The sequence below is a fragment of the Phalacrocorax carbo genome, chromosome 6 (assembly GCF_963921805.1).
Source record: "Phalacrocorax carbo chromosome 6, bPhaCar2.1, whole genome shotgun sequence".
Classification (NCBI taxonomy): Eukaryota; Metazoa; Chordata; class Aves; order Suliformes; family Phalacrocoracidae; genus Phalacrocorax; species Phalacrocorax carbo.
The window spans coordinates 20435900-20448185 of record NC_087518.1 but is presented as its reverse complement, the minus strand read 5'-3'; the positions used below and the strand labels follow the sequence as shown (position 1 = coordinate 20448185).

General features: G+C 52.2%; 2 protein-coding genes across 2 annotated transcripts; both read right to left on the bottom strand.

Moving 5' to 3' along the window:
* Positions 1-2179: 2179 nt before the first annotated feature.
* RBM15B (RNA binding motif protein 15B) lies at positions 2180-6862 on the bottom strand. The gene has a single exon (XM_009512641.2). The coding sequence runs from the start codon at positions 6705-6707 to the stop codon at positions 3945-3947; it is 2763 nt and encodes a 920-aa protein (XP_009510936.2). The 5' UTR covers positions 6708-6862; the 3' UTR covers positions 2180-3944.
* A 277-nt stretch (positions 6863-7139) lies between these two features.
* MANF (mesencephalic astrocyte derived neurotrophic factor) lies at positions 7140-12164 on the bottom strand. The gene is made up of 4 exons (XM_064454114.1): positions 11988-12164; positions 9481-9608; positions 8529-8670; positions 7140-7460 (listed from the first exon to the last, which is right to left on the bottom strand). The coding sequence occupies exons 1-4, from the start codon at positions 12073-12075 to the stop codon at positions 7276-7278; spliced, it is 543 nt and encodes a 180-aa protein (XP_064310184.1). The 5' UTR covers positions 12076-12164; the 3' UTR covers positions 7140-7275.
* Between the last annotated feature and the right edge of the window lie 122 nt (positions 12165-12286).

The following is a 12286-nucleotide window of genomic DNA, read 5'->3' as shown; positions in this document are numbered from 1 at the left end:
AGCACATTGGTGATGTGATGCCACACAGTTTCTTCTCCTATGCGGACATTACAGACCTTGGCTTGGGGAGGTGGAAGAGGCATTTATATGTCCTGCCAGCTGGCTAAGACACCTACCACTCTGCAATGGAGGGGAGCTGTTGCAGGAAGGATGCTCTGTTTCCCCCCATGATGTGAGCAGAGACTAGCCCAGCCCCAGCCTGTGCCCTACTAGCAGCATGGTCCTCTTCACTCTCTGACCAGACCATGAGTAACTGCTTGGCCCATTTGCTATACTGCAACACACTTCCATGGTGCTCAGGCTGTATATCCATTGTGCCAGCACCATGGGAGGCTGCATACATATCGATGCAGCACAGAGGTTAAAAAAAACCAACAAAAATTGCATGTAGGTCTGTGGCTGGGAGAGCATGGTAGAACCCTCAGGGCTGGTCAGTAGTTTAACCTGGGTGTTAGCTAAGGGCAGTAATCAAGATGTGATCAGCTCATCAGCACTAGTCATATGCACATACTGGATACATGGGACTACCAAGGGCTAACCTTCTTGTCCCTGTTTCTGTTGTAGTAAGGATGGCTAATAACTGGTGTTAAAAGAGGCTTTGTAAGACAGTATTTACTGAATGGCTGTTTTGTTAAAAAAAAAAAGTGGCAACTCAGTCTAAACACTAATGTTCTCAGACCATGGAATCTACCATCCTGCACCCTGGTCCCACTGTGCACTTTGGATTCCCCTGAGAGAGAGAGGCCATTACCCTGCTGCAATTTCCTTACTGGCCTGATGATTGTCTTACTGTGGTTCTGGGCTGAAAGACAACCTCTAGCACCACCTTCCACCATCATGGAGTGTATTAAGCCTCCCATCTGGGGCTGTGGCATTCCTCCCATGCTCCACCATGTATTTTCTCCCCAGAACTGCATCCCATCCCAATTTAAGGGCCAAGTCTTGCAAGCTGTAAGATACAGGTGTAGTGTTATTTTGCTGTAACTATCTATCTACTTTTTTTCAGGCCTGTTTCTCTCAGAAGCAGCCTGGATGTGAGGGGGTGGGGGTCAGGAATTACAGGGGCCTTTGGCCTTGGTACAGTCTGTTCAAGCAAGGTCTGTGGCTCACTTGCATTCTGGGGAGCTAAGAGGCTCAGGTCATCAGGTTAGAGGGCTGATGCTGCTTCTCTCCCAGGTATTCTTTTCCTTAAATGCTCTTACTTCTCATTTATGGCTGTTCATTTTTTTGTAGGACAGAGATCTGTTGGTTCCCTCATGCACGCACTCATGCTCACAAACGTCAGCCACCTCACTGGGAACAGAAATCCCACCGTTAAAAATCTTATGCAACCCAAAGCATGACAATGTTTGTCTTCTATAAAACCCCAACATTATTATTTACTTACCTCAAAAGGAAAATGAGAGATAGGGGATTCCTAGTAGTTTCCTGGCTTTGCCATCAGGTAGTTGCGGCTTTGATCACATATTGATTTTTTTTTTTTTATCTTCTGGTTCCTCACATTCACACGACATAACACACACACGCGCACGTACGCACGTGCACACACACACACTCACTCCACAGCAGCAGGAGCTACAGCTCCCTGCCAGCAAGATGCCAGCCAGGCATTCGTTATTGCACTGCCATGCACTCTGCCTCAGACTGAATGGACATCTCCAACATGTAGGATAGTCTGACAAAAAGTTCTAATCACTCTATGACTCTGGCCATAAGGGGTATTTAATAGCACTTGGTTTCAGATAACACTTAACGGTTACAATTGTTGACATTTGGCACTGTCTACAGTACAACAGCATCAGGGACTTAGTCACAAGGTTAAGAGTCAACGTCCCCGTAACCGTTTAAAATCGGGGCAGTCCAGCTACCCTATGCCATGCAGTCATAGTGTCGCACCAGGTACCTCTGCGCTGCCCAGTGCTACCCACTGCAGTGAGCCTGGAGACATGGCTTGACTGCTGGGAGCAGCAGCATTGCTCCTCTGCTCCCACAGCAAAAATCAGCTTTCCTGGAGCCCTGCTGCTCCCAGCAAAGTCAGCTCACCTCTCACTGAACTGTGCCCACACACTATGGACAAAAAAACCTCTGTGGCCTTGTAGCTGTACTTGGACCCTTATGGACAGAATTACATTTTCTGGGGTACAGCAGATGCATCATCAAGTGAAATACTAACCCCTCCTCATGATCACACAGATTTGCTTTTAATATAATCCCAGTATTAAATGTTAAAAATAAAAAAAAAATCAAAACAACCAACCAACCCATAGTTGTCGATATCAATACGTTATTAAATTAAGGAACTGCTCATACATCACTAGGTGACGATGTCCCTACTGTGAAATTGCAGGGTTAGAAAAATAGAAGAATAAAAGCATCATTAGACTGAGTTACGCTCCCTGCTATATAGGTTTTGATAGCAATCATACCTGAGAGCACAGTTTTAAAATGGCCTTTGGTAGCTGTCAGCAAGTGTCTGCTTGGTCACAGAGACTGATGCAAGACAGACTGGTTCGCCCAGGATTTTTGTTCACTTGCTTACCAGCAAAACCAAAAAAAGAAAACAAATAAACAAAAAACCCCTGCAAATTGAAAGAAACTTTAAAATTTAGTGTTTTTAATCCCACACAATTCTCTGTAAGACTCCTAAAATCTACAGGCATAATTTTTAAAAAGACAAATATCCCCAAACTGAACAGTGTGGATTTTAACTCAAATTTGAACTAGTGACCACATCCTTACATTACTGAGCAATCAGAAGTGCAGATGTCCTGGCCTGTCTCCTGAACAACTGTCTCATACAACAGATAGAAAAGGTGACAGAACAATCCTATCTTAAGATTCAAATTTTGATCTCCAGAGTTTCCTACAGTCATAGACAGGCTACTTGCAGTAACATAACACATTTTTCAGACAGACTGACATATCTTTTTTTTTTTATAAGCCTGCAAACAAGTTTCAGCTTTAGCAAAAAATATCTTGCCATTTGTCTTTCAGTAAAGGATTTCAGGTAGTGCAACATGATCGACTATGCAAATGGCCACCTACAGTTCACGAAAACCTTTGTGTCCTTTGTTTGCTTGTCCTACATCTAATACAGGCCCAAGAGGGTTCCCCCTTACTTTTTTTTTCTCTCCTGCTTGTTTTTCCCCCCTTTTACAAAAACTGGGTATGTCGAGCCTCATTTTTGTTTTACCCAGGAACTTCTATTTGACTGAGACAGGTATTGGGTGTCCTCAAACCTCACAGAATTGACTACAGTGTTTACTCCTTAGCAGCCAACTTTTCACCAAGTATTAGCTGTATTGTTTTGTGTTGTTGTTATATCTAAAAACCACTTTGATTCTTGAGCAGGATTTGTTTCCTTGATAGCTGGCTTCCTGGAAGTTTATATCCTCAAATAGAGAATCAAAAGGAATGCATCCAGACTCAATTTTATAAAAGAAAAAGCAAACAGGACCAAAAAAAAAAAAACCAGAACCAACCTTTCAGTCTCTCATACAGCATAAAGAAGAACTCCCCCTTCCCCCTCCCACCTTGGAGGATGCGTATAAAGAGATGGAGGAGGTGCAGGAGGGCTGGGGTCTGAGAAACTGAAACGGGTTGGGACCATCACCTTCCAGCTCTTGATAGCACAGGGAACCAGCCCTTCCTGGGCCATAAAAACTAGGATACCGCACAAGTTTAGAAATCCATCAGTGAACAAGGCTTTACTGACAACTTTTCATACAGTTAAAAAATAAAAATACAGAACAACAGTGGACAGTGTCACATATTAAAAACGAATAAAATGGGCTCTATTTAAATGGTATTAAAATTAATTAGAAACTAAAAATCTTACCACTTTGGTCGAGGTGTTTTGAGCCTCCACCAAAATGATCGGCCTTAAAAACAACTGGGTTGTGTGACACACAAGGAAAACATGGAATTTGAAAAGACAGTGTGGGCTAGGCAGTGTCTTTGACTATAACTATCACCATATGTTCTTCTTCTAACTTTCCCAATGTCCTTAGTGCTGACTGGAGGTACTGCTGAGAGAATTCACAAGGAGGGAATGCGTAAAGCATGCCTGTGCTGTCTCTGCCCTTCGCCCCTCCCACGGGCAGGCTGATAACCCCAGCAGCCTGCTTCTGTTTCAAGTAGGAGACCAGATTCCTGAGAAGCCGTCGCTGCAAGCCAGGCTCTACAACAGGGAAGGTCCCCTCAGCCCCTGCCCCTGCCGCGGTGGATTGGGTTGCCAGGAGCACAGCGTAGCCATTGGGGCTGCCTTGTTTGATACGGCGCGTTACTTCATCCAGCTTGGGCTGGTCAAGCCGAAGTCTCTGAGCAATTTTGAGCTGCGTTAACTTCCCGCCAGATGAATGGTCTTTAAGGAGTCCGTTGATGACACCGAGGTCTCCCTCCAGGATGTGCATAGAGGTGGGGAAGCAGCTGTTTTTTAGCACGAGAAGCCCGTTCCAAGCAAGTTGCAGTGTCTGAGCATATTCTGATAAATTCTTTAGCTTTTTGGTCTCAGATTTTGGCTCCTCGTGAGTTTTTGATTCTGATTCACCAGTTCGATGATTGCGTTCGCTGTCCCTTTTTTTAGGCTGGGGAGCATCGGATGCCTCACGATGGGGTTTCTCCTCAGTCGCATGACGATTGTTCTGAAGGGAGTTACTCTGCTCTTTCTCAGCTCCCGATTCTGTAGTGTGATTCTCCTTGCGAGCCCTGTCTGGGCTGCGGTCTAAAGCTGGCCCACTGGCCTTTGTCCTGCTTCTGTCCTCGTAAGGCGAGTGAGTAGTCCTCCCGCGGTCACTGGAAAGACTCCGGCGCTTCCGCCTCTCTTCCCATGGTTTGGGCACACTGCGATCGCTGTCACTGCCCCAGCGCTCTCCGCTCCGGCTACGCACTGATCGGCTGTAGCTTTCCAAGTTGTTTCTGCGTTCAGCATTTTTGGCAGGGCTGGCCCAGTCTGCCTCTGCAAAGCTCCTGTCTCTGTCTGAGTACAGGAGATGTGGAGGAGTCCTATCTCGCACCCTCAAGTCTTGCTCTAGGCTTCTGTGTCTGCTGTACCCATCCGCTAGCAGTTCATAGTGCACGGGCAGTGGTGCAGGCTGGTACTGCTGTGGGTATCTTGTCTCTTCTGCTTTGGCAAAATCAACTCGGAGCCTCCTCTCCGGTCCGCCCAAAGGAAAGCCCCTCATCTGCGCACAGGCAGCCTGGGCAGCATCCAAGCTTTCGTACTGGATGTAAGCGAAGCTGTCTCCCTTCACGTAGTCAATAGTCCTGATGCTGCCAAAGCGGTCAAACTCCCTTGCCAGGGCAGCCAAGGAAGTACTTGGACCAAGACCACCCACCCACAGCCTTGTAGTAGGGTTGGCTTTCCCATAGCCAATTTTGATAGGGTTCCTGCCAACCACACGGCCCGACATGGCGACCTTGGCCCGATGTGCCATGTCCAAGTTTTGGAACTTGAGGAAAGCGTAAGCCCCGCCTTGGCCCCGGGCAGGGCGCTTGATCACCACTTCTTCAATAATGCCATACTTCTCAAAGGCACGTCTCAGCTCCACCTCCGAGACATTGTGGTCTAGGTTGCCAATGAAGAGGTTGCGGGTTGCTCTCTGATCATCCTCCGGCATCAGGTCTTCCTCAGCCATGATGGGGTAACTGTAAGGACGGCCACGCTCGTCATACAGCCCGTAGTAATCCAGGGCCCTCTCCCGCTCCCGGGAGAGCCCGATGGCGGCTGCTTCCAAAGCAAAGGCGGCAGCTGCAGCATGAGCGTGCCTGGGCCGTGGCTCCCGCAGCAAGGGGCTGGTGACAGGAGAGAGCGATCTCTGCTTGTACTGGTAGGTGCCGTGGATGGGCGGCAGGTACCCCAGGGGCTCTGGAGAGGGCGCGGGAGGTGGAGTGCGGCTCCTCCGTCCTCCGCGCAGATACACCGGCTCCACCTTGAGGGGCCGATCGTAGAGGAGCAGCTGCCGAGCCCGGGCGTGCCGGCGGGCATCGCGGGCGTCCCCAGGGTGTCGGAAGTTGACGTAGGCGACACGGCCGAGCTCGGGCGTGTGGGAGAGTTTGACACTGATGTCCCCAGCTCCCCCCCCTGCGAAGCGCTGGAAGAGGCGGAACAGACCGTCCTCCAGCAGCTGGTCGGGCAGGGCCGCGCTCAGCCCACTCACCAGCAGCGTCTTGTACTCACAGGAGCCGGGCGGCTCCCCGGCCAGCCCCGCCGAGCCCCCCAGCGGCCCGGCCAGCAGCAGCGAGGGCGCGGCGCCCGGCGGCGGCCCGGCCAGCAGCAGCGAGGGGGCCACCACAGCGCCCGGCAGGGCCTTGGCCTTGGGCACGCCGAGCGCCCGGGACGAGGAGGAGGAGGAGGAAGAGGAGGAGGAGGGGGCGGCCTGGCTGCCGCCACCGCGGGCGCCCGAGGCCGAGCCGCTCCCCGCCGGGCGGTGGTTCGAGTCGCCGCCGCCGCCGGCGCGCTCATCGCCGCGGTGGCTGCGGGAGCTGGAGCCGCCTCCGCTGGTGGTGGTGGTGGTGGTGCCGCCGCCGCCTCCGCCGCCGCCGCCGGGCGTGGACTTGTCCCGGCTGCTGCGGGAGGCGCCCGAGCTCCGGTGCGGGCCGCGCCGGCTGCTGCTCTCGCGTTCGCGTTCGCGGGGCCGCTTGACGGCGGCGGCGCGGCCTCCCCCGGCCCCCGGTGGGCTGGAGTCCCGTTCGCTGCCCCGCTTCATGGCGCCGGGGCCCGCGGCTCAGGAGACGCCTCCGGCGGCCGCCGCCATCTTGGACAAAAGGGAACGAAGGCGGCTCCGGCCGCCGCGCCGCGCGGGCTCGACGTCATCGCTCCGCGTCCCGCCGCATGGCGGCGTCAGGGCTGGAGGGGGGGCGATAGCGCCGCACGGCGACGTGACGCCAGAGCGCCTCCTGCCTGCGGGGCGGCCAGACCCACGTGACAGCGGGCGGCCAACCACGGAAGGGTGGCAGGAACCCCGCCTCCGCGCTGAGAGAAGGGCAGGCGCGCGCGCGGGAGAGGAAACGGAGCCTCGGGCGTGTGTACGCGGCGCCGCTCCCGCCGGGGGGTGGAGGGCGCGCTACGGGTAGAACTGGGGAGAAACGGGGGTCTCTCTGTGTGTTTATATGTGCCCCGCAATCACGTCACACGCTCGCCCGGTACAGACCGTTGTTCTTTAATGAACGTCCCGTACAGCGCGCGCCGCCTCAGCTACCGCCGCCGGGGGCGCGCGCCTCGGCCGCTTCAGCGCCAGGCCCTCCTCAGCGCCCGTCCCGTCCCCTCCGGTCCCCTCAGAGGTCCGCGCGGGCGCCGGCGGCTCGCGGCGCGTACTTGGGCATCAGTTCGTGGATCCTGCGGATGAAGTCGGACTTCTCCGCGCAGCCCTTGCACGCCTCGCCCCAGTCGTCCAGGATCCGCCGCAGCTCCCGGACGCGCAGCTTGCGCAGGTCGGCGGTGCTCAGGTCGATCTGTTTGTCTGCGGGGGGAGAGCAGAGCCGCGCTCAGCCGGGGACACCCGGCTCCGCCCCGGGGGGTCCCGCTGCCTTTCGATGCCAAGACGGTGAGGGGTCCTGCCACTGCCGCGAGCGGTACAGGCAGTGAGTGAGCCAAAATGCAAGAGGGAGAGAGGTGCCGGGCTCCCGGAGGGTGGAAGGAATGTCTGAGTTAGGCTTTTGACAGCAGATAGGGTTTTTAACGCAAAAAGTCATTCTTTGAAGCCAGAAAGTTTGGTTGCAGCTTAGATGCAGGAGTTCCACAATAGCCCTGAAAGCCCCTTTATTATACAAGCAGCAATACTTTAATTCTCTCTTCCACTGGATAAATAAAAGGTAGCAGAGTGATTTCAGAGGAAAGATAAGCAAGTGACAACGACAAAAAGCTTTTTAGGAAGGAATGGAACATGAATATGAGAAACAAGAAGTATAAAGACCCACATTCCAAGGAGCACCTCCTGGGAATGTAAGAGAAGAGACATAGGAAAGAAGTCAGAAAGAGGTATTTCCAAGACTGTTCGTCATATTAGTCTTTTCAGAAAGAGTATGCCATCAAGGAACACAAGAGTTCAAGGATGGTGGTAAGGAACCGAGTGCTGAATGCTCTGAGCAGACACCAGAGGAGGTGAGAATGAAGCGTTCACCAGCTGGCTACTGGCAAAGTAAGACCAGCTGGGACTGCAGAGTTTAGCTAAGGCCATAGTGACACACCTGGCTGTCCCCAGGACAAGTCTTACTGTGTGCTCTTCTAACTACAATACTCCAAATAGCAATTTGAGTGCAGTAGTGCTGATGTCCCTGGGAGTTACTTAGTTCAAGGCAGATCAGCGGCTCTGCAGAAGCTAAAAAGAGTTAGTAGGCAGCAATCTCACCTGAGCATCTCCATAAAATTCTCTCGGATGTTCATGGAGAGCAGCCTAGGTTGTGCAACCTAGTTAGGCTAGTGATCTTGCTACAGAACTCAGGACTGAGTAGTATTAGCATGCTGTTTTATCCCAAACAATCTATAACCCCAAAAAGAACAGGCATTTCCCCTTATGCTGGCAACTCACCGTATTTTAGTTCACAGATCTGACTGTCTTTCTTCTTTAGCTTCTCACAGATTTTTTCCACAGGGATATGATGACTCATAGGCTTTGATACCTCGTTAATGATTTTGGTGGCTGCATCACTTGTGGCCCCAACATAATAGCACTAGAGGGAAGAAAAGAATGAGGTGGCAACGCATGGAAAAATGCTTCTAAACGGAGAGTTTTCTCTCTCTTCTCTCCAAACTTGGTTTTGCAGCTATTTTTACTGTTACATAAACTTTCCAAGCAACTGCTACAGACAGGCAAGAGGAAGCCCAGGGTACTGAGCAGACATTTCCCCTTACACTGCTTTTAATACTACTGCGGCTGGTTGTCTTGTTTCTCAACTTTTGAAAAAATTGAATTGAATTAAGAATAAAGCCTTCTTCATTCAAGGAGAAAGACTTTCTGAAGCGTCCCTTCTCTGCATTTGTGATGGTGTGTCTCTGCAGTTTTCTTCTTAGGAGAGTTCAGGGCCTTTTCCTTGGGGCCCTTCATTTGCGGATTGCCTTCTGGTTTTACTTAGAACAAATTGGTTTTCCTTTATTTAGTTTTCAGCTAAACAGCTGAAGAGCATAAATATTTTAATAGCTTATATAGCACCCCAAATACAGTTTAAGAGACAAGGAAGTCTTGCAGCAAATAAAAGTTTTGTAATCCCCAGCGCTTCAGCAACAGGGAGAAACAAGGTCAGCCAGTAAGAGGTCTGTTGACAGACTCTTTTTTTCCTTTTATTTTTTTAAGGTGAAGAGGTTTAACTCCTCAAGTCTTCTCTTTTAAAAAATACAGGCCCAATTGAGGCCACAGAGCCAGGAAGAGCAGCCCCGGGTAGGCCATATCATATAAACTCAGAAGCACTAGTTTCCCCTTGTTTGCCAGGTATTCAACTTATTCCCTCAGGAGGCAAGTATCATTGACGACTACTGCTACTTACCAGGCGGTTCTCTTTGCCTTTTGCTTCTCTGCAGGATTTCAAGAGCTCCTTTTCAATACTGGCAGGTGTGAACTCAACATCGTTGTCCTTTAGAGTCTGGTAGAACCTTCCCAGGAACGTAACACACACTGGAAGGGAAGATGGATGGAGTTATCTGCCACTGCAGTAATCTCGTGGCAGGTCTTAGAGAGCCCTTGTAGGGAAACAGAATAAGGGATTTGGAGAACAGAACTTCTAGAAGCTGTGTTAGCAGGCAGTGACTTCACACATACTTCCATAAGTCTTTCAGAGCACACATGAATCAACAATATGCCCTGGTATTTTTGGTGGATTTTTGACAATCTGAGAAACCAGATCCGTGGAAGTGTCCAGTGGCTTCTGTACATTGTCCTGAGTGAGCAGCAGGATTCAGCTGAGGGATACAACACAAAATAGTGCCTGTGAAAAAATGTAAACTTAATTTTCTGTCTTATTCTTGCTGCTTTGGGAAGCAACTTGTCAGACCACAAGCTTCAAAACCAGTTCTGATTGAAAAACAACTCTACATAATCCAATTACAGACTCCATGTGTGCTGTTTTTAGTAATATGGTATCACTGATTATCAAGTTGGTTCAGTTCATAGGCAAGTTATTTCCAAGAGAAAAATAAATTATGTGATCACATGCTATGTCCACTTGGCATGTTTCTCCTCTCTTCATTCCCACAAGCTTCTGAATCAGTTTCAGATTGAAAGAGGGAAGAGTCTTAAAGATAAGGAAACTCCCACCAGTGTACCAGCAGTTGAGAGGACAGATCCAAGTTCCTGCCTGTGGGGAGGGCAGGTACAACGAAGTCATTACACTTCCCCTTGGCAGCAGTCACTCCGCACACGTGCCAGACTAAGCCCAGCATGCCCATGTGTTGCTGGGGAGGAGGGCAGGCAGCTATGGGTACCGCAGCCTGCAGGATCTGTGTGACAGGGTGTCGGGGAGAGACACTGCCAGTTTGCAGTGTGTCAGATTTCGCTCATTCTGCTGCTCACACAACTCGCCTGCGAACATCAGCATCGCCTGGACCCAGAGCTCTACGGCCCCACCAATTCCTGCAGTGGGACCTGTGGATTCTCACAACTTCCAGGTGTGAGACAAGTGCCATGCACTGGTCCACCTCTAGAGGAAAGGTACAAGTTATGCCTTTTACATTATTTGTTTATCCCAACAGGAAGGGATCAGCAAATATTATTGTCATTAGCAACTTGTATTCAACTCTGAACAGAAGCCATGGCACAGGAAATGGGCAAATACAGGAAATCGAGTATGACCATCACAAAGCATAGAAACTTACTCTAATTATTTTAAAACTAGATGTAATTATAACCTGGGCCATTTAGGAAAACATTTTTTTTGTACGCATACAACACCATCATTTACCTCACATCAGTTTGTCCCAGTCACAGGCACACACTGATGTCCACTGTGTGCTGTTTGGAAGTGAAAACCTTTGGAAAGAATAAAGGTGCTGCAGGCAGTGGTACCGATGGCTACAGTACAGCTGAAACAAGTTTCCAACCTAGCGCTGGGACAGCAGCCGAAAGTTTTGATTTACTCTGTTCCCTCCCCCTCCTTCTTACTGTTTCTCTCCCTACAAAAAGGAGGAAGGGGTGAGTATTAGTACCACAAATTCCCAACCGGTTACTACAGCCCCACCTCAAGTTTTTCTTGTTTCACCTGGGGAATCTGTTCTGTTCCACCATGCAAGAGCAGTTTAATTTTGCTGTGCAGCTCAACAGCTTCCACTCCGAAGGCTTTCATACTTAGGTGATACATAAAGCACCCAGTTTGTTTTCGATCAGCTGAACACGGCTTCTGGCTTTACGCATTCAAGAGAGGACACACAATGCTCCAGCGGTCAGTGGACAAAACCGAGGGAGATGTAACAGTGTGGTGGGCGAGGCGGAAGAGTCCAGGCGAGCAACTGCACTCCCTGCTCCGGTCACAGCCACCCGGCTCGGGAAGTGGTCCGAAGAGACCCCGGGGGGGCCTGGCGTTCTCCTCTCCCATGGGAACTCAGCGCTACCGCCAAACCGGCCGGGAAAATACCGGCAACTTCTGGCCGCGGCGGGGAGGTCCTGGCCCCCTCCCGCGGGACCCGCCCCTCCCGCCGGTAGTGCTGCTCCCCCCCGTGCCCCGGAGACGCTCAGCCACCGCCCCGCCAGGCCGGGGCCGGGACCGGCCACCTCCAAGCAGCGCTCCCGGCGCCCGGGCGGGCTTCGGAGACTTTCCCTTCCCCAGGAGGAACCTCTTCCACCGCCCCGGCCCCATCCCCGACGGCGCAGGGCTGTCACTGCCCTCCGCCAGAGGGGCGATCGGAGCCCGGCCCCAAGGCCCGCGGCGGGGATGCTCCGCGTCCAGGCCCCCCCCCCCTCACACCAGCGGGCGGGCCAGGCTGAGGGAGGCGGCAGCAGCGGCAGGAGCGTCCTCACCTCACCGCGCCGGGACCGCCCCCCCTCCGGCCCAGCCCCACTCACCCTCGCACTCCCCGTCACGCAGGGCCCGGCCACCGTCCGGCAGCAAGAGCAGGGCCAGTGCCGCCCAGAGCCCGTGGGCCGCCCGCATCCCGCCTCACTCGGCAGCCCGCGCGCACTGCGCCCACCGCACCGGCACTACCGGCACCGCCGCCCCCGCACCGGCTCCCCCCGCCGCTGCTGCCCCATTGGCCCGCTCTCCGCCCGGCTTCCACGCTGCTCCCTCCCATTGGCCGCTCTGCGGCCTCCACGGGAGAGTTGGCGGGCACTGATTGGGGGAAGACGGCGGAATCCCGGCGCGC

What these genes read in the sequence shown, in the direction of transcription:
- RBM15B (XM_009512641.2), bottom strand. Translation starts at nt 6,707, where the DNA reads ATGAAGCGGGGCAGCGAACGGGACTCCAGCCCACCGGGGGCCGGGGGA.
- MANF (XM_064454114.1), bottom strand. Translation starts at nt 12,075, where the DNA reads ATGCGGGCGGCCCACGGGCTCTGGGCGGCACTGGCCCTGCTCTTGCTG. An exon ending in GCGTGACGGGGAGTGCGAGG is followed by an intron (nt 9,609 to 11,987) that starts GTGAGTGGGGCT and finishes CTTCCCTTCCAG; the next exon opens with TGTGTGTTACGTTCCTGGGA. An exon ending in AAGGCAAAGAGAACCGCCTG is followed by an intron (nt 8,671 to 9,480) that starts GTAAGTAGCAGT and finishes TCTTCCCTCTAG; the next exon opens with TGCTATTATGTTGGGGCCAC.